Here is a 22,453-nt window from a genome sequence, read left to right as displayed (position 1 = left end):
ACGAAAGAGATGAGATAACAACAGTTAGAACAACTTGTGGCTTGTTGATGCTCAGAAATCTAAATACAGTTTATTCTTCTATGTGTAAATTTTAATAAGAATGCAGTTCTTTTGTTCTGATCATTTTGTATGGTCCTCATTACAACACTTTCTGAGTTCTACTCCAGACACGGTTTCAACATTTTTTTCCAAGAAGGGTATTACAGACGGCATACTTTAAGTAATTGCCTGCCCTACCATCCGAGACAGAAACAGCCTGTTGCTGGCCTTAAACTTTCTAAACTACACATGTGATGGGTCTGGCTGATTTCATTTCTATAGATGCAGATGGTGATATAAAGAAAATGAACATATACCATTTGGTAAGTGAATATATGATGTAAGAAAAAGTTCAGGGCCCGTTCCTCAAAGCGATTGTAGCGGAGTCGTAAATCTATGTAAATCATCTTAGCGCTACGATCGCTTTGAAGAACCAGGCCCAGCTGTGTATTTTGGCAACCTGTAAGATGGCCCACTTGTCCAGGAATGACTATCGGGTATCTGTTTCATCATTCATGATGATTCTTGGCTTGACACAGATTCAGAGCTTCCTCATGGCTCACATACCCTGCACAGGGAGCTTGGGTGGGGGTGCATGATGGTAGGGGTGTGGCAGGGGGACAGCTGGGTGGGAGACATGTGGCAATAGCTGTAGTGGCTTGTGACTGTGTGGGTGAGGTGAAGGGTTGGAAAGGGTTTGACAATTGGTGGGTGATAACATTATGAGGAGCTTGTGAATGTGAAGGAGGGACAAAGGGGTTTGATAGATAGGCTCTTGTAACAGTAGGAGGAGTTTGGGGTTGTGTAGATGGGCCAGTGGGAAGATGAGCAAGTGAGAAAGGGTCTGTGGTAAAAGAATTACGTGTGTTTGATTGAGTGGGGAGTGTGGGTGACTGTGTGTTAAATGTGGGTAATGGTGTGTGGGGTGTGGGTGACTGAGGGTGGGGTGTGGGTGGCTGAGCTTTGGGTGTGGGTGATGACGGTGTGTGAGGTGTAGATGATGGTTGGTAGGGTGTGGGTGACTGAGAGTGGGGTGTGGGTGGCTGAGAGTGGGGTGTGGGAGGCTGAGCTTTGGGTGTGGGTGATGACGGTGTGTGAGGTGTAGATGATGGTGTGTAGGGTGTGGATGACTGAGGGTGGGGTGTGGGTGGCTGAGCGTGGGGTGTGGGTGGCTGAATGTATGGTGTGGGTGGCTGACTGTGGGGTGTGGGTGACAGAGCGGGGTGTGTGGGTGACTGAGGGTGGGATGTGGGTGGCTGAGGTGTGGGTGACTGTATGTTGGGTGTGGATAACGGTGTGTGGGGTGTGGGTGACTGAGCATGGGGTGTGGGTGGCTGAGCATGGGGTGTGGGTGACTGTGTGTTGGGTGTGGATAGCGGTGTGTGGGGTGTTGGTGACTGAGGGTAGGGTGTGGGTGGCTTAGCATTGGGTGTGGGTGACAGTGTGTGAGGTGTGGCTGACTGAATGTTGGGTGTGGGTGAGTGAGTTGGGGGTGTGGGTGGCTGAATGTATGGTGTGGTTGGCTGACTGTGGGGTGTGGGTGACAGACCGGGGGGTGATGGTGACTGAGTTTTGGGTGTGTGTGGTTGAATGTATGGTGTGGGTGGCTGATTGTGGGGTTTGAGTGACTGAGGGTGGAGTGTGGGTGGCAGAGTGGGGAGCGTGGGTGACTGAGTTTTGAGGACATGGAATGGAAATGGTGATGAAGCAAACATAAACCCAAGTTGAACCTCCATCTCGGGTGAATAATTCTGTCCAGAAATTAGGCAGTCCTGATTGGACAGACAGGCAGACATGTTATCTGCGTTTGTACACACGCTTGGCAAGTCTACCTTTGAATAAGTTTCTACAGATTTGTTTCCCGTTGAGGACAATTTTGCACTTGCATCTGAAGAGCTTCCCTCTTCTCTGTGTAGCTTCATGTGGCTCTTTGCTCTTGATCCAGAAGTAGAACTCTGATCCTGATGTTCCATGTGTGACAGAAAAACTGTCTCAGGAAAGACACACACATCCCTCTTTGTTGAATTGTTGTTGTTATCTTCAACTACGGCATTTGGATTACATTCATGTTGCCCAATACTTGCAGTAATCTGTAAAACAGACAACATATACAACTGATAGAAGGACAGAGGTAAAAGATGATGAAGAGGCAGATTTGGCTTCATCTTCCTGTAGTGATTGTCTTTGTTTAAAACCTGGTGCATACTCAACACTTAAATCACTCAAGCTCTAACACAAATGGATATTTGTTGAGTCGATATGATACAGTAATCAAGAAATTAATAGCCTCCATGATTCAACGAAAGTGACCAAGCCGTTTCTCAGAATAGCTGTATCACTGCCACATGGACATTAGTATACATATATCTAGTACACACCTGTGATGGAGGAAACTCAGGCATTTCGACAGGCAAGTAGAATCCTTTCTTTGTCACCTTGCGTACCTTCCTGCAGATACAAACAGACTGGCTTTAAACACAAGGTGTGCAAAAATGTGTGGTATAAACAACACATGCACAAATCTGTATAGACATGCTCTCTGGTTTTCTCTACGAGACATCTCCATACACATGGTCAAAGATCCCTACCAATATATCTGTTAATGTTCCTGTCAGTCTCTCATATTCCTTTCACAAATGTCTACAAATGTATCTGTGAATGCACATTTGTCTGTCTTACTCCTATCACAAATCTCTACACATTTGTCTGTTGAAATGTATTTCTGTCTCTCAAACTCCTTCCATAGACACCGACAAACAAATCTATTACCAGTAATACACTTCTATGCATCATCAGTAAGAACAACCTAAAGGCTTGGGAACCTGCCATAGCAATCTTGCATCACATCTACTCACCAGTAGCAAACACAAAAGACCAACACCATGAGGACAAGTACCAGCACCACTACCAGCACCACCACCCACATGTAACCTGCAGCTGAAAGTAGAAACCAGTGTCACAGTTACAAACTAAAAGGTGTCTGTACAGGGAGTAAACTCAAGCAGTATTATGTGTCCTAGGACCTTGCAACGTCTTTGCTAATATGCAAGTAATCTTTGTAAGTGCCCTGTAATATTTAAAAAAATGAACACATTCCATCTTTTTATGTGTATATTACACATATATTTTCCAGAAAACCTGCAGCGGGTGTACAGTTGCCTGGTAGCTATACTCTGAAATGTTTCTTTGAAATGTAACTAATTTCCTTCCCCTTGCTCAATCTCCGACAGCAGATTTAACTTGCTTTGTATGGTGAAAATAAGCAATGTCAATTTTTAGGGGGCCTAGGGTGATTATTGAGGAAAAATGTCACATGTAACTAAATAACAAGAGTATTTTCCTGGGTACAACAAGTACATATATGATATTGCTGGCTATGTTCTGATAAAGCTTATAACTGAAAGCAGGTAACTACAAACTTGAGTCGATAACTGATATTGTTATTCTACTACTTTCCTTATTAATAATCACAATGCACTGCTAACAATATTAAAGATAACTGATACTGTTGTACTACTTCCCTTACCACTTATCAAAATGCACAGGCAAGCTAACCAACTTTGTTACATAAATGATGTTGTTATACTATTTTCCTTATCCTTAATCATGAAGCACAGGCAAGCTATTTAGTGAGTGAGTGTGTCAGGTTGAATGGCTTTGACCAGTATTCCAGTCACATAACGGTTACATCAGCCTAAACTGGGATGCAAACCTTGATTATGCCTAACTCTCCCTCTCCAACCCTGCTTATATAGACAGTTGCAGCTTTCAGTGCAAGCACCTTCCTCTGACTTGTTAAATGTGTATGCAACAACATAAGTTAACATGTTTTAATTCATGCACTTGTTATGGCATGTAGACAAGACAAAGTTACAGTAACTAGATAACTTGGTTTCAGTCGGCATTACCTTTTGTCACCTTTTTGATGATAGGGTCGCTGTCTGGCCCCTCCCCTGTCCTGGACACCGCCCGGAGAGTCACCCTGTACTTCACTCCTGCTGACAGTCCCTGGATTATGTGGCTCACATCTTTGTTGGACACGTTGACTTGCAAAGGTGGATCTGAAAATACTGACAAACATCAGTCTCCTCAAATCACCCTAAATACAGTTAGGTCCACATTGAGGAGAATAACTTACATAAAGATTGATACTTAAGTCAGGTTGACTGTGGGGCCTGTAAGGTGAATAGTGCTTGTTGGATAGTTGGTTCACTGTTGCCTCATAAGATACACATAGATAATTAGACAAATCTGGTTCACTGTGGGCCCTAAAATTACATCTATGTCATTTATACAAATGTAGTAATTTCATAATATCATCAGTTCTGAGGTCATGAAATAGTGAGTGAGTGAGTTGGGTTTTATGCCAGTTTAGCAATATTCCAGCAATATCATGGAGGGGGACACTGGAAATAATCTCCACACATTGTACTCATGTGGGTAATTGACAAGCGAATACTTTAACCACTAGGCTACCCCACTGCCCCTTAAGCTCATGAAATAACTATATGATAGCAATGAAAGGACAAAAGGGGGGGATGCACACCCCTGCACTCCCTTCTCGATCCACCTATGCACCAACCTGCACATTCAGCCTGACTGTTGGTGACGCAGTAAGACAACACGAAGTGGCTGACATATACAGGGTCTTCTGCACACACAAACTTGTCCCAGTCAACTTGGAGGCCATTGTCAGGCTGTTTGCGTGAAAAACGGACATTATGTGGAGGAAGAAGATCTGAAATATAATGGAAGGTAGAGAAAGGTTTGGATGATATAACAGAGGCCAGTTTGATCTTTATAGATCCAGATTTAAGATGTGTAAGCATAGCTGCCATTACAGGTGTGATGTAAGGCTGCAGTATCCAGTAGGTGTCACCACTAGTATCTGGAAGTGCTCAAAGGAAAAGACATACAGGTCTGGGCAGTCACTGACCACACAACACTGCATGATGCAGGGACACAGCTACAGATGAACAGCATTCTCTGAATAGGTTCTGACTTGTGTACTCTGACACAGCTGAATACTAGCAGTTGCATTCTAACAGTCAAATTGTTTGATTTGAGCTCTGAGAGCTGAGTTCTAAACATTTGAGTTCAAACATGAACGTTTCTTGGTTGATGGCATGTCATACAAAAACAGTGTGAAGTGTTGCTCATTACATTGATCACTAGATTGTCTTGTCCAGTTTGTCCAGACTTGATTATTGACATTCTGCCAGTATATAATGCAGTATTGCTGTGAGCTAAAGAACTCAGGCAAGCACTATGAATCTGTCATATGTCTGCACTGGTACAAACAACCCCTACCCCCACCAACCCATTTCTTTACACATGCAATATTAATCCCCACCTCACCTCTGTTCATGAACGTTACTATTTATATAAGACATTGTGTCAAGCACTCACCCTTCTGCCTGTACACACACTGATTCCATAACAGGCCACTGCTGACTTTCTGTCTGGATGTCTCCATCTCTACAGAGATTCCAATCATCTTGTTGTCAAGGTCACCACCAGGCACTGTCCACTGGAAGGATGTCTGATTGTTGGGAAGGTGGAGCCACTGAACAGGATCCTGAAAATAAATTTTTTACCCGATCACCACAGGATGAGGCACATGCTATCGTGCTGATAGGTTATCACCATGTTGATGTAAAGGGAAGTTTGTGTGTTGATGCTATCTATTGTATGAAAATTATAAAGAAGTTAAAAAATATATATGGCAGATATCTATCATAAAATATCAAAACGTAAAATGGTGAGATGAACTGACTTATAAGCACTGCTCTCTTGAAGAATGAGGACTATTTTTATGGATATACAACTTCTTTATTCTATATAGGCGACGTTTCAACATAGATTCTAATGTCGTTGTCCAGCAAGTGGTGACTTAGTCTGTTGATGGTTGTGACTGCCACATCTCCATTTAGACATTAGAATCTATGTTGAAACGTCGCCTATATAAAATAAAGAAGTTGTATATCCATAAAAATAGTCCTCATTCTTCATCTACCCAACTTCTAGAATGCCAATCAAAGAAGAAAACACTGCTCTCTTGCTCCATAATTGACTTTATGGAGAATCAACAAAAATAAAACTTGTCTAAATTTGTTAGTCTTCACCTACCAACAAGAATTTTTGCACATAAAAAGTTTACCAAGTAATGAATAAAATCTGTCATTAAAATGCCGGTTAGAGACTCACTTCAGTGTCTTCATGTGGTATATCAATAAGGATTGTTTGTAGTTGCCTTCAGCCATCATACAAATCAAATCATGCCTGCAGCTACTAGTCATGTGTTTCTAGATGATAATATAATCATTATCATATTGTCTCAGTCTGGATCTAGTCAGCTAATTCATAAATATTTTATGGGGTTTCAGGCCTGGGGTAGAAAGTGAGGTTTGAATTTGAGAGTTGACCTACAAATTCCTAAACCAGATTTCTTTCAAGTCTTTTCACAAGTACACAGAGAACCATTGATAGAATTCTGTCTCTCAGTTCACAGAGTAGGCTGTGTGTATTTATGATGTTTACATATAGATTTAAAAAGGTATCTTGTAAGATGGATTGGAAAAAAAGATATATTTCAAGAAGAGGTCAGATCTGCCATTAAAATGGATAAGAGTTCAAACATCATACAATTTGGATTTGTGTACAAACTATTTTATTATTTGGATGTTAATAAGCTGTAGTAAGTATAGATAAAGCCCATAGCCTCCTTTGCTAATATTTTTTTGTTTTCATGTTTACAAATTTACAGTTTGGTTTGTCATTTACAGCAGTATATACACACACAATTTGACATATATGAGGTGCATGAAATACAGTGACCTTTACAATGTGCAGTAAATAAGGTAAAGTTACATAAATCAACTTTTCAATATAATAATTGTAATGATGACCAGAATTTAACAAAAATATTGTTTTCACCAGAAACTAAATTTTGTAATGTCATAGTACTGTCTCATCTGCTAATATGTTGATGGGTTTGTTTTTATCTTATGAGGCAGATAAAAAACTGAAAATGTTACTATTTTCTTCTGTTGTCAAACTTGAGATACCAACAGTGAGAATTCCAGCTAAGATTCAAACCACCACTTGTAAAGTGTTGACTGAACTGATAGGCCTACATCCAAGACATAGCATTTAGATAAAGATTTCCATACAACATTTCCTCGAGTTCAGCTGATACCCTATAACCTATGCCGACTAGAGTAAAGAATGAACTGTGCTGCATATATAAAGTAGTGTAAATGTGTTATTAAAGATAGCATCTTAAAATTTGGTCATTCACCTGATCAGTGTTTTATAATATCAGGGCACTGTTGTACAAAGCGATCTTAGTGCTCAGGTGGTCATAAACCCCATACCTTAACCCCATACCTTAACACAGACAACTGTCGAAGCGCTAAGGTTATTTGGTCCAATGGTGCCCAGATTTATTGACAAACCATACTGGGTAACAGGAGACAGAGTCGCATGCCCTAAAGGGGCAAAAAGTAACAACTCAATTAACAATGTCAGCATCAGCTGTGACCACCATCTGCGTTAACAGTCGAGGCCCATTGAAACCCCCACATGATGGAAACAGCCTTCAGGATGTCGTTCCAAATGTCCCAATGAAGCACAATACCTTTTTGTGTTACTTATAATACATAGTGTTTATAGGTTAGAATAATGGGTGTTCTGTAACCCAAGTAGATCTTTCTTTTGAACACCTACGTTACTGTACATAGTGTTAATAGTTTAGAATAATCAGTGTTCTATAACCCAAGTAGCCCATTGTATTCAACACCAGCAACATCCTTGGTATTTTAAGCATGTGAATTAATGGAGTTAATGGCCTTAGGGCTGTATTACAATGCTCCCCTCCAACTTTTTTAATGCCCCTTCCCCCTACTGACCCCATAGTAAATGACCAGTCGCTAGATAATGTTGAAATAGATAACTTATTTGTTTAAAAGAAATTACATTAAAAAGCTCCCCTCCAGTTTTATGTAACATTTTTAATGCCCCTTATCCATCTACTATTTTGTCTTCCTCCACCACCACAAAAGCAAGTAACAGTTTTTCTATGACCCCTCTCCCTATCCCCAAAATAAACAACTAGTCCAATGACAATGCTTCTTTATTTGAAAGAAATTTGATGTCAATTTTCATGTACAAGCGTGCTCGTGCACACAGATATCTTAGAACAAACTGCAATTTTAACCAGCCTGTGTAGCTGTTTATTCACTTCTTACCTCACATTTGTATGTGAACTTGGAGCCAGTACAGTAGTACAGTGTGTACCCAAGGATCCGCTCCTCGGGGGAGTTCTGGGAGAGTTCTGGGGGACCCCAGCTGATGTACAGAACAGAACCCTCGGCCTCAACCAAGATGTTAGTAGGGGGAGGCAACTCTGTAATATGTCAAGGGACAACATGAGTGAGTGAGTTTTAGTTTTTACTCCACTTTTAGCAATATTCCAGCAATATCAATGGTCTTTACACATTGTGCCCATGTGGGGAATCAAACCTGTGTCTTTGGCATGACGAGCCAACGCCTTAACCACTAGGCTACCCCACCACCCCAGGGACAACATGAACCCAGGTAGCACAAAGCTATACATGTGTAATAAGCCTGTAATAATAATGTACCGTCTGCTTTAACATTTACTGATTGCCTGATCACAAGATTACGGCAATGAGAGGAGGGAAGAAAGATGCATAAGCTCTGATAAGTGCAGCATGATTGTTTCTTGTGTTGAGCAAAAATGCCTTTGTAAGGGAATTTGTAATTGATGAATCATAGATGATTTTTTTATCCGTGTGGATTTTCGTATATGAGCCACTGGAGATGTCTACAGAACTTTCAAAAAATCATTTGCTTACTGTCTTGGTATGCTGGAATCACCAGAGATGTATAATGTTCCGAATATCCAACCAGAGTCCTGGCCTTCAATTTGATCAAGTACTGTCTGACCTTCTTGACCCCAAGGTCAAGTGATGTGTCTGACCCTTCCACCTCAAACTCCTGCATCTGACCCGACTCTGTGTCGATCTGCGTCACCTGGTACTGAGTTATCTCCCCATTACACTCCATTTTTGGAACTGGCTGTTGGTTTAAGAAGACATTGAATAAGCGATTGCGTAGAGTTTATTCAACTGTTGGCAATATTCCAGCAATATCACAACAATGGAAAAAAGAAAGTGAGAGTGAATATATCAGTTACATCACAGTGTCTCACTTTCATGCAGACAAAAGTGCCAAGGAGATACATGTCTCTCAGGTGTACAGCTTAGGTGAAACCAACGAACATGGGTATGGTAATTTTGTGAAAAGGTTTAGATATCATTTATAGAATTAACATGTTTGTTGTCTCTCTTTCCTTTTGTATCTTAATGTCTTTGAATGGCATTTTGAAAGGGGAAAATGTATTGATGTAAACTTCTTTACTGTAAAGAATATGACTATATTATTACTCCTTTATCAGGAGAAACATTATCATAAAGCCTTGTGTATACCTGCCAGTAGATGGTGACCTCACAGTCAGAGGTCTGAGAGCTGCACCTGTGGTATCTGAAGCTGCTGATCTCAACACCAGGAACCCCACTTGGCACTGAATAACACATGCACCACTGCCTATAGTACTATAACAGACAATGCTGAATGTTGCTCAGTGCCACGCTCAGCTATATCATGGCAGTAATTACCACATGTGACCATAGATAAGCCTATCTCATAGAATAAGCCCTGGTCCTAACTTGACCCTTAAAATCAGTATCAAAATGGTATGTCCAGTACATAAGCCAAACCGACAACCTTTGTATATCTTCTCATTATGATCAATCTTTGGAAAAAGAGTGTCAACAAATCCATATTGAATTATGCAAGTTAATACTGTTGTTACACTCTTGTAATATAACATGTTCTTTGCATACCTGAACTTATTTATTGATTAATTTTGCACAAAATTTCATCAAAATAGTAATGGTACTCTTGACCAATCAAAGCTGTGACTGAAGCCCAAGGATCATTGACACACAATATGTCTAATTCATTTGATTTTAAACTTGTTATAACATTGACATGAAAAAGACAGGGCTTTCAAACCTGTACTCAATAATTCATTTAATAACATGTCTGACAAGAATGGATTGCTGGAGACTGTGAGAATAGAACACAAGATATATATAGATATTTTCTATTATTGATCTGCCATGGTATGATTGTGACATGACAAGCTGAATGTCATCCGGGATGCTATCGTGATATGATATCATGTCATGCAGTAATCTGTATGGGGTTTAACAATCAGGTGCTCTAGCTTCCCCAACATGTGAATACTATTAATGTAGTAAAAGTAGCGTGTTACATAATGTTTTAATCTTTATCCACTAGAAGCATTATGCCCTTGGATATTTTTTATGGCAATATGCCGTACTCAACCACAGACCCTGATATTTCAGGTATAACATAAACTATTAAAAGGTTGGGGATATTCCAATATGGGATGATATTATTTAGGAACCAAGTTGTATGATTGAACATGGATTTAGAAAATTATTATTCCATTCATGTGTTATTAAGTTAGTGTAAACATGCCAATTTTATGTAAGTGTTTTCCATGATATGCATATGAATATGGTCAGGGTAAACTTTGAAATTTTCAGTGAAACATGTCAGTACATTCCTGTAATAGAAAGCAGACTGAAAGTTGTTCTGATATTGTTTGAAACTGAGTTGATCAATTTTTGCATGCAGCATCTGTCACGTCAGGGACAGTTCTGTGCAGTTGGCATGTTGGAAGCTGGAACAAGAGCAAAGTGACACGAGCTCTTAACGTTTCACAAATTACAATCACAATATCGACAGACAAATAACATTGATGAGTCAATGATGACAGATGTCAATGTGGTCAAACAAGGGCGCCACTGGTGCATAAGACCATTTCATCAGAATGACAGTGTTACAAAACTGTGGCTGAGGTGCTTGGAGATGAGCTTCACCAAGCTACAGGTGTTAGAGTAAGGTGTGTCACTGACAGTACATACTGGAGGCACAGGTGGTGTCATCTGGGACAGGGACATTGTTGTATGCACACAGCTTGTATTGTGACTTGTCAATTTTAAACATGTCTGGGATGTTCTTGGATGGTGCGTACATCATTGTCAACAACCACTGACCACTCTGAACAACTTTGGTGCTACATTGCAGGAAGAATGAGATGGAATGAACCATGCTGACATTGGAAGTTTGACGTTTCATGAGAAATAATGTAATGGACATTAGAGCTCTCTGGCCAGTGAGTAATGCAAATCAAAGTAAGATGTCCCGGTGAAAGATATAAAATATCAATAGTTGTGACACCTTGTGCTCATTACACCCTACTTTTTTCAAAAGAATGTGTTTTATCTTAAATATTACCAGAATTTGGGGTCATCACTGACTGCCTCCTGACCAATTTAAGGCCACCTTGGACAATAATTGAGTCATCCTCACCAGGGCTACAGATAACCTTTTGGGTCATTGAGTTATGTACTCGCTTGTGTTCATCTCAGTTGGGTATTCTAATTTTCCTTTGAGTAATCAAAACAATTGTACCCACTTCACTCAAACTCAATTGGATGTTTTGCCATTTTCCATTGTACAAAAATATTAAAGTTCAAATGTTGGTTTATGTGTTTGTTATTCATATTTGATGTGTAATATGAGAAACGATAAGAAAGACTGCAAGTTGCCAAGCTATGTGTTGAAATAGAACCTCTCAATATACCTCTGTTATTTTATCTATCCTCAGTAACCTCCATCTGTAGCACATTGGCTGCTTACTCCAAATTCTAGTAGGTTTGGTGACAGGAACTAATTCACCAGCGCGCAAGCTCATATTTGACAGTTTTGTATGCACGCATCTAAGATCAGTTTTTGAGTATTTACAAAAATTCAAGTGTACTTGATGTTCATGCTGTTGATTCCTGGATTGTCTGGTCAAGACTCGATTATTTACAGACCGCCGCCATATAGCTGGAATACTGCTGAGTGTGGCATAAAACTAAACTCACTCACTCAAGCATACTTGTGTGCAATAGACTTAATAGGGATTGAATATTTGCGTAATTTACGCAGATACGCAGCTTATCTGTACCCTTGTCCTCACTCAATATAACAACATCAACCAAATCAGCAGAAGCAAGACCATTTTCGTTGCATTCCTTGCATACAATGTAGAATATGTTGATACAAAGACAGACCAACATTCATGATCTGACTAAACAATTGTGGCCTTCTGTGTCAGACATTTTGAAATGATGAATAAGATTATACCACAGAGAGCATGCTACACAGTAACCTCTCTAGACCACAGTTGTACAGTGTTATGCAGGAACCTCTCTAGACTACAGTTGTACAGTGTTACGCCGGAACCTCTCTAGACTAAAGTTGTACAGTGTTATACGGGAACCTCTCTAGACTACAGTTGTACAGTGTTATGCAGGAACCTCTCTAGACTACAGTTGTACAGTGTTATACGGGAACCTCTCTAGACCACAGTTGTACAGTGTTATGCAGGAACCTCTCTAGACTACAGTTGTACAGTGTTATACGGGAACCTCTCTAGACTACAGTTGTACAGTGTTATGCAGGAACCTCTCTAGACTACAGTTGTACAGTGTTATACAGGAACCTCTCTAGACTACAGTTGTACAGTGTTATACAGGAACCTCTCTAGACCACAGTTGTACAGTGTTATGCAGGAACCTCTCTAGACTACAGTTGTACAGTGTTATGACGGGAACCTCTCTAGACTACAGTTGTACAGTGTTATGCAGGAACCTCTCTAGACTACAGTTGTACAGTGTTATGCAGGAACCTCTCTAGACTACAGTTGTACAGTGTTATACAGGAACCTCTCTAGACTATAGTTGTACAGTGTTATGCAGGAACCTCTCTAGAATACAGTTGTACAGTGTTATACAGGAACCTCTCTAGACTACAGTTGTACAGTGTTATGCCAGAACCTCTCTAGACTACAGTTGTACAGTGTTATACGGGAACCTCTCTAGACTATAGTTGTACAGTGTTATGCAGGAACCTCTCTAGACTACAGTTGTACAGTGTTATGCAGGAACCTCTCTAGACTACAGTTGTACAGTGTTATACGGGAACCTCTCTAGACTATAGTTGTACAGTGTTATACAGGAACCTCTCTAGACCACAGTTGTACAGTGTTATGCAGGAACCTCTCTAGACTACAGTTGTACAGTGTTATACGGGAACCTCTCTAGACTACAGTTGTACAGTGTTATACAGGAACCTCTCTAGACCACAGTTGTTCAGTGTTATGCAGGAACCTCTCTAGACTACAGTTGTACAGTGTTATGAGGGAACCTCTCTAGACTAAAGTTGTACAGTGTTATACAGGAACATCTCTAGACCACAGTTGTACAGTGTTATGCCAGAACCTCTCTAGACTACAGTTGTACAGTGTTATATGGGAACCTCTCTAGACTACAGTTGTACAGTGTTATACAGGAACCTCTCTAGACTACAGTTGTACAGTGTTATGCGGGAACCTCTCTAGACTATAGTTGTACAGTGTTATACAGGAACCTCTCTAGACTACAGTTGTACAGTGTTATGCCAGAACCTCTCTAGACCACAGTTGTACAGTGTTATGCCAGAACCTCTCTAGACTACAGTTGTACAGTGTGTACAGTTGTACAGTGTTCAGGGAACCTCTCTAGACCACAGTTGTACAGTGTTATGCCAGAACCTCTCTAGACTATAGTTGTTCAGTGTTATACAGGAACCTCTCTAGACTACAGTTGTACAGTGTTATATGGGAACCTCTCTAGACTACAGTTGTACAGTGTTATGCGGGAACCTCTCTAGACCACAGTTGTACAGTGTTATACAGGAACCTCTCTAGACCACAGTTGTACAGTGTTATACAGGAACCTCTCTAGACTATAGTTGTACAGTGTTATACAGGAACCTCTCTAGACTACAGTTGTACAGTGTTATACAGGAACCTCTCTAGACTATAGTTGTACAGTGTTATGAGGGAACCTCTCTAGACTACAGTTGTACAGTGTGATGCGGGAACCTCTCTAGACTACAGTTGTACAGTGTTATGAGGGAACCTCTCTAGACTACAGTTGTACAGTGTTATGAGGGAACCTCTCTAGACTACAGTTGTACAGTGTTATGAGGGAACCTCTCTAGACTACAGTTGTACAGTGTTATGAGGGAACCTCTCTAGACTACAGTTGTACAGTGTTATACAGGAACCTCTCTAGACCACAGTTGTACAGTGTTATACAGGAACCTCTCTAGACTACAGTTGTACAGTGTTATGAGGGAACCTCTCTAGACTATAGTTGTACAGTGTTATACGGGAATCTCTCTAGACCACAGTTGTACAGTGTTATGCAGGAACCTCTCTAGACTACAGTTGTACAGTGTTATACAGGAACCTCTCTAGACTACAGTTGTACAGTGTGATGCAGGAACCTCTCTAGACCACAGTTGTACAGTGTTATTCAGGAACCTCTCTAGACTACAGTTGTACAGTGTTATACAGGAACCTCTCTAGACTACAGTTGTACAGTGTTATGCAGGAACCTCTCTAGACTACAGTTGTACAGTGTTATACAGGAACCTCTCTAGACTACAGTTGTACAGTGTTATACAGGAACATCTCTAGACTACAGTTGTACAGTGTTATGCGGAAACCTCTCTAGACTATAGTTGTACAGTGTTATACAGGAACCTCTCTAGACTACAGTTGTACAGTGTTACGCCGGAACCTCTCTAGACTATAGTTGTACAGTGTTATACAGGAACCTCTAGACTATAGTTGTACAGTGTTATACAGGAACATCTCTAGACTACAGTTGTACAGTGTTATGCGGAAACCTCTCTAGACTATAGTTGTACAGTGTTATACAGGAACCTCTCTAGACTATAGTTGTACAGTGTTATACAGGAACATCTCTAGACTACAGTTGTACAGTGTTATACGGGTACAGTTGTACAGTGTGATGCGGGAACCTCTCTAGACTACAGTTGTACAGTGTTATACAGGAACCTTTCTAGACCACAGTTGTACAGTGTTATGCAGGAACCTCTCTTGACTATAGTTGTACAGTGTTATGCGGGAACCTCTCTAGACTACAGTTGTACAGTGTTATACAGGAACCTCTCTAGACCACAGTTGTACAGTGTTATACGGGAACCTCTCTAGACTATAGTTGTACAGTGTTATACAGGAACCTCTCTAGACTATAGTTGTACAGTGTTATACAGGAACCTGTCTAGACTACAGTTGTACAGTGTTATACAGGAACCTGTCTAGACTATAGTTGTACAGTGTTATACGGGAACCTCTCTAGACTACAGTTGTACAGTGTTATATGGGTACAGTTGTACAGTGTGAAGCGGGAACCTCTCTAGACTACAGTTGTACAGTGTTATGCGGGAACCTCTCTAGACTACAGTTGTACAGTGTTATGCAGGAACATCTCTAGACTACAGTTGTACAGTGTTATACAGGTACAGTTGTACAGTGTGAAGCGGGAACCTCTCTAGACTACAGTTGTACAGTGTGAAGCGGGAACCTCTCTAGACCACAGTTGTACAGTGTGAAGCGGGAACCTCTCTAGACTACAGTTGTTCAGTGTTATGCGGGAACCTCTCTAGACCACAGTTGTACAGTGTTATGCAGGAACATCTCTAGACTACAGTTGTACAGTGTTACGCCGGAACCTCTCTAGACTACAGTTGTACAGTGTTATGCGGGAACCTCTCTAGACTATAGTTGTACAGTGTTGTACAGGAACCTCTCTAGACCACAGTTGTACAGTGTTATGCAGGAACCTCTCTAGATTATAGTTGTACAGTGTTATGCGGGAACCTCTCTAGACTACAGTTGTACAGTGTTATGCGGGAACCTGTCTAGACTACAGTTGTACAGTGTTATGCGGGAACCTGTCTAGACTACAGTTGTACAGTGTTATGTGGGAAGCTCTCTAGACTATAGTTGTACAGTGTCTGACTCACCATCTTCCAGAGTCCTGTCATGAACAGATATCCCTTGACTGTAGAAGCCATGAGGCTCCCTGTAACCATAGGGAATGGGGACACATGCCACCTCCAGAGTATACAGCAAGCCTGGATGCAGTCCACAGGTTGTGGCACTAGTAGTGTTGGTGTAGTTGTAAATCTGAAAATTCCAAAGTTTACTTGATGTACATTGTCACACATGATGTATAGCTCAGCCAGAGAGACTCTTTCCATTTGTCTTCTTCAGTCTAGAACCTGGAAAAACTAAATATTAAAACAAAAGTCCCAATCCAACTTCTAAACCCCTCACACTCCCTGTCTGCTTATGTCTATTCATGAATAATCTTACTTTCTCCAAACACGAGGAGACCCACAGGTTACTAGCGTGGTAGATATGGAAAGTTTACTGAAGATACACTGAAAGGTTTTTAAGTTTATGCCAGAAATGTTTTCAACTATTTTTGTAATTTATCAGAATTATTATCTGAGGAAAACACAAAAAATCCTGAATATTGAAGAGCACTAGTTCAGCACATGGCTGATTTAAATGCAAAATGTCATAAAGAAATATTTAATCCTTCACAAGGAAATGAACCATGCCCTCATCTGATCATCTGATCTTACTGCTTCAGAAACATGTTGAATAAAATTAAAATCCTGATTAACAAAAGGCACCTCTTCAACACTTGCTTATGTGTGAACACAAGTTCAGAAAGATGTATCAAATGATTGAAGTTAGACATTAAATGTTTTTGTTGCCGGGTGAAACAAATATCACTGTGCATCTCCCCAGAAAGGACCCAGGATATTCACCTGTAGGTGGGAGCCCTGCTTCACATGCAGTGTGTACAGCATGTTCCTGTAGGACTTGTTGTGTTCCCACTGGAGAGACAGACAGGTCCGGTTCCTGGTTACCACCGTCAGGCTGTCCACAGGCGCAGGCTTCACTGCAACACCAACACAGTGGGCCAGTGATGTGTTGTTCATACGTTAGTATCAACAATCAGTAATAACAAACTAGCACTGTTCATAATTAAATTGCATTCCCTGATGTCTGAGGCAGTTATAATCAATAACAACAAGCTATCACTAATCCTGATTAAATTGCATCCCCCAACTTTTGCAATGTATTTTCAACATTAGAACATGATTGTCAAGTGAATTGTCATGATAACGTTAACCTTAATTGGTAAATCTGTACTACTTGGTTATGTCGGGTGGGTCGGGTAGCCTGGTTGTTGAAGTGTTGCTTACTAGTATCATGCTGAACACCTAGCATCGATTCCCCACATTGGTACAAATGGTGAAGCCCATTTCTGGTGTGATATTGGTGGAATATTGCTCAAACTTACTCACTCACAGGTTATTTCAGTAAAGCGAGACAAGATGATGTGGTGGCATATTGCATGGTAGTGTATTGGGAGATATCTTTGGGCAAAATGAAAGAGATAGTGTGACATCTGTGCTCCAAAGCTAAGTATGCCAAATCTGTTAGGAACGAAAAGTACTACAAGTATTTTCAAGTTTGTTCACTACTTCCTTCACTAACATTCAATACTAGATGTTGCTGCAAAATAACCAAAGTTTTCATTATAGTATAAACTACCTCTAAATGTCCACAAAAAAATAATCTGGGCTTAATCTTTGATGTGCCTCTGTGTGGTGCCCGTGGGTAGCTGTACCCCAAACTGGGCCAGATTGATGGATGAGGCACCCTTCCGTCAGACTGCCTTGCTTTTGGGGACAGACAGGTTTGATAGAGTAAGCGGTTTTAATGGTGTGGTCTGATATCATCTTGGAATTGAAATCTGTCGATAATTCTATCCAGTGGAGCCATTTAAAATTGTATATCGCTGAACCAATTCCCATTGATAGCAGGTGCTGATTTTAACCATGACACCATTGTGATAGGGTCAATAATTCTGTCATAGGTGTCATTGATTTTGGTCTCATCTCAGAACATGGTGTAACGCCAATGGTCTCATGCTGCCTATCCCAATCCCGGTGAGCTTGACTGCCTTGCTTTCAGACAGGTTTGATAGAGTCACTTCTGTCGTCCATTTATTGTACAAAATTCCCATTGATAGCAGGTGCTGATGAAATAACACTTTTTTATTTATCCAACATTCAGGCAACTTGGCACAGTGGTGTTCCCTCCTCAATCATACCCACAATTCTCCATTTTGTCTGTTCATTGAGATACTGCCTCAGAGGCATTTTTCAGCATGTGTTCACCTCAATGCATTTCATTAGTGATTGTGAGTTCTCCAATAGGAGAACCCAGTTTAGCTTCTGTGTGCATCACGTGTTGTTCATGCATCATGTGGAATTTCATTGTGATTGGATGTTGCGTTCAGCTGCAACGCCACGGTATTGCACACGTCCACCTCAACGTTAGCTGCATTCAAATTCTTAGTTCCAATATTTTTTGTCAGTAATATCAGGGTATGAAACTCCCAAAAATTTCAGCCAGACCATAGGGCTGTTTAGACCCGACTGTCGGGCAGGTGAATGTGAGAATCTGGCAGTCCGTGTTGAAAATAACCCGTCCCGGGCAGTCAGGCAGGCAGGTATTTCGAACACTGGTAGTATAATAACTGAAGAAAGGTATTGGTTTCTTGCTTGCTGTTTGTTACCACAGTGGGTTACATTCATACAAGGTCGACCACTGAAAGATTATTTATTTTCAAACTATACCCACTAGCTCAAACTTGCACCTATGAAATTCTTTCAATGCAATATTTAATTTTTTTAGTTCATTGGGATGTTTATTATTATTCTATGCATCCAAGTCATGCAGTTGTGTACACTGGATGTACATTTTTACATCGCATAAAACAGCTGTCCCTGGGTAAGTTTATTCTAAATCAGACAATCCTGAGAATATAACTAAATTTTTAATTACAATGAATAATTCAATGAACCTGAGACATGTATTTACTGTCTAACAGTCTATTCACAACAGTCATTATTATTACTCAGATGTATGGGACATGTAATCTAAAACTTTTACCAGACCATCTGGCTGGCCAGCTGTAAATTTAGATCATCCATCACAAATCTAGCCCGTCTTGGCAGTCTGACGGGCCTTATTTCATACACTGTTCTGAATGGAAAGTGTTGTATGCATACCAAGCTTGTCTGTGCTGATGGTAAAGTTCTGAATCTCAAGCACAGCTTCATCTGCCTTGTCTCCAGTTGTCACGACAACCTCCATGTAGTAGATCAGGCCAGTCCTGTACGTGTCATTGACATCCTTGGACTTCCAGAGACAGGAAGTTTTAGTCTGGTGAGGACAATAGGACAGTCCATCCCTGAAACACAGACAAATAGAGAGGTGAACAGCTGGAGAACTGTTGGGGGGATGGATGGATGGGGGATGGATGGATGGATGGATGAGGATAGGGTATGGTAGGGAAAGATGGGAAAAAGAGGGGTGAGTCAAAAAACAATTTGTTCATAGTTAGATGGATGGATGGGAAAGGATTGGTTAGATCTACAATGGGTGGAGTAATGAATGGATGGGAAGAGGGGATGGTGGATGGGAAATGAGGATTAGTTAAGATCTACAATGGAAGGAAGAGGGATGGTGGATGGAAAAGAAGTATTGGTTAGAACTACAATGGATGGAGTAATGGATGGATGGGAAGAGGGGATGGTGGATGGAAAAGAAGTATTGGTTAGATCTACAATGGATGGATGGGAAGAGAGGATGATGGATGGGAAAGGATTGGTTAGATCTACGATGGATGGAGTAATGAATGGATGGGAAGAGGGGATTGGGACTGGATACAGAAAAGTTGTTTGATAAATAGTAGAGTTGTTGGATAGACATAGTATTGTTGTTGGGTGGCTATCAACGTTGTTTGGTCAGCGGATGGGTAATTTGCTAGACATGTCTGTAAGTGAGAAGGTACAAGTGTAAGTTGGTAGATATGTGTTCAACTCACAGGATTGTCAAACGTTGAGCTAATTAAAAAACTTGTGGGTGGTTGATAGACATACTGACTGACTGAGTTTGGTTTTACGCCGCTTTTAGCAATATTCAAGCAACATCACGGTGGGGGACACCAGAGATGGGCTTCACACATTGTACCCATGTGGGGGTTCGAACCCAGGACTTCGGCGTGACGAGCCAACGCTTTGACCAACAGGCTACCCCACCGCCCCCGTTGATAGACATAAATGTTGGATTGATAGTCAGAGGTATTTGGTGAAACAGAGGCTTGGAAAACAGCCTGAGCTGAATCCAAAGACAAAAGATTTGGAAATGAGTGAATGCTTGCAAGGACTGAAGCCATCCATTAAAGGACTGATCAAGAAGAGTATCAGCTTGGTACAAGTAATGCTTTCTTCAGCTGTAAAGGTAAATACAGTTCAAGACAATATTATTGGATATTCAGTTTATGATGACTTTCTTGACAAATGACTACAATGAATATTCAGTTAGGCAGACACATTAATTGTTTAATTGCTATTCTTAATTTGAAGCAGATGAATGTACAATGAATGAACTGAACGCATGATATTTATAGCAGAATAAATACTACAATAAAGGGGGTTAGTAAAGCTTTAGTCTTGAAGTCAAATAAAGTGCACAGTTCTGATCTCATTGAAAGCTGTAGAGACTTGGACCAGTGTGATGTCTGCTGGTATAGTTCAAGATGTCAAGATGTCTAGAACCATGGATAGGTTAGTTGGTTGTTGTTTAACGCTGCACTCAGCAATATTCCAGCTATATGACGGCATTCTGTAAATAATCGAGTCTGGACCAGACAATCCAGTGATCAACATCATGAGCATCGATCAACGCAAGTGGGATACGATGACATGTCAACCAAGTCAGTGAGCCTGACCACCCCATCCCCGTTAGTCTCTCTTATGACAAGCATGGGTTGCTGAAGACCAATTCTAACCTGGATCTTCACGGATACTAGAACCATGGAATAAAAGTCAACTAGTGACTGAGAGCATGAGCACCTATCCCTGCTGTTAGGTCGTGATGATACACAATCAGCCGAGTTACTGAACCTGACCTTTGATGGTCATTACGTCATCTCTTATGGCAAGTCTGGGGACTTGACTGACCTGGAATCTGAAGTGTTATCCCTCACTGATGCAGATGCAAAACTGGTGTAACAAATGCAAGGTCACATGCAAAAAATACAGATCAAATATTGAAGGGTTAACCATTGGCCATATTGGCCATAGCTTCTCATCAGTATATCATAGTATTTGTACATCTACCATTTGATCTTGCTACAAATGAGTGATGTCTTTGGCATGAAGATGTTAAGCTGTGATGAAGCTGAAGAGGAGGCGAGGCATTCAATGAAATTCATGCTGTCAGTGTTTGTATGTGCCTGGGATCATCCAAGATGGTCACTGAGTTATACTAGAAGGCAAGAAGGGCTAGAGAAACACATGGCCTAAATGTCACTGTGTAGTTCTTCTTCAGCACATCAGTTGCATATTAGCTTGATTATTAAAACATGTCTTGCAAATCAACCAGAGAATTGATTACATCTAGACTTGGGTCATTATTGGCATGTTGACTGGTGATATGACAACAGTGTTGTAATGGGTGAGTGAGTTTAGTTTTACACCACACTCAGCAATATTCCAGCTATATGCCGGCCGTCTGTAAAGAATCCAGTCTGGACCAGACAATCCAGTGATCAAGAACATGAACATCGATCTGCGCAATTGGGAACCGATGACAAGTCAGCGAGCCTGACCACCTGATCCCGTTAGTCGCCTCTTATGACAAGCATGGGCTACTGAAGATCAATATTCTAACCCGGATCTTCACGGGTTACAACAGTGTTGTAACACGCTGTTTGTCATAACAAACATACTGCAAATAACTCTTCTCCCAACTGTTCTACACTAACCCCTTCTCCCTGCTGCCGACTTTCACAAAACGGACAGCGTACTTGGTTGATCTAATCCAGGTGCATGAGTGTGTTGAGTTGGTAGTATCGTACATCATGTCACCTTGATGGGGAGGAGAATCAAGTGACATCTAGTAGTGGTGTGATGATTCATCGATACATATCAATGCATTGATTCATGGGCCTCCAATACAGTGAATCGATACAAAGTTTTATATTGTTGTATATCCTGATACAGTACTTCAATAGCCACGCTACAGCCACGATACATCGATGTTTAACTTTGAATATTGCCGAATCGCGATATCTGTCAAGAAAAAAATACTTACTTTTGTTTGATGATTAAAATAGATGCATACTTATTTTCCCTTCATAAGTAAACGTTTTCTCGGAAATTCTTGCGTCGGGAACTGTGTCAGACACAGCGCTCGCATGTTATTAACATTCACAAAGTCTGTGTATAAACTTAT

The 22,453-nt window shown here is 40.8% G+C and overlaps 2 protein-coding genes across 2 annotated transcripts; both read right to left on the bottom strand.

Annotated features, from left to right (window-relative positions):
* Positions 1–548: 548 nt before the first annotated feature.
* LOC124286502 (proteoglycan 4-like) lies at positions 549–9,651 on the bottom strand. The gene is made up of 9 exons (XM_046722876.1): positions 9,552–9,651; positions 8,919–9,141; positions 8,289–8,446; positions 5,449–5,617; positions 4,622–4,777; positions 3,948–4,100; positions 2,895–2,976; positions 2,418–2,487; positions 549–2,129 (listed from the first exon to the last, which is right to left on the bottom strand). Exons 2-9 carry the CDS (start codon positions 9,127–9,129, stop codon positions 549–551), a joined length of 2,580 nt encoding a protein of 859 aa, XP_046578832.1. The 5' UTR covers positions 9,130–9,141; positions 9,552–9,651.
* Positions 9,652–16,022: 6,371 nt separating this feature from the next.
* Positions 16,023–19,430, bottom strand: LOC124286525. The gene is made up of 3 exons (XM_046722898.1): positions 19,222–19,430; positions 16,903–17,036; positions 16,023–16,249 (listed from the first exon to the last, which is right to left on the bottom strand). Exons 1-3 carry the CDS (start codon positions 19,304–19,306, stop codon positions 16,061–16,063), a joined length of 408 nt encoding a protein of 135 aa, XP_046578854.1. The 5' UTR covers positions 19,307–19,430; the 3' UTR covers positions 16,023–16,060.
* Positions 19,431–22,453: the final 3,023 nt, after the last annotated feature.

This window comes from Haliotis rubra, unplaced genomic scaffold (genome assembly GCF_003918875.1).
Source record: "Haliotis rubra isolate DU_JTF1 unplaced genomic scaffold, ASM391887v1 Scf385, whole genome shotgun sequence".
Classification (NCBI taxonomy): Eukaryota; Metazoa; Mollusca; class Gastropoda; order Lepetellida; family Haliotidae; genus Haliotis; species Haliotis rubra.
The sequence above is the reverse complement of the archived record's forward strand: the minus strand, read 5'-3'. Positions and strand labels throughout refer to the sequence as shown.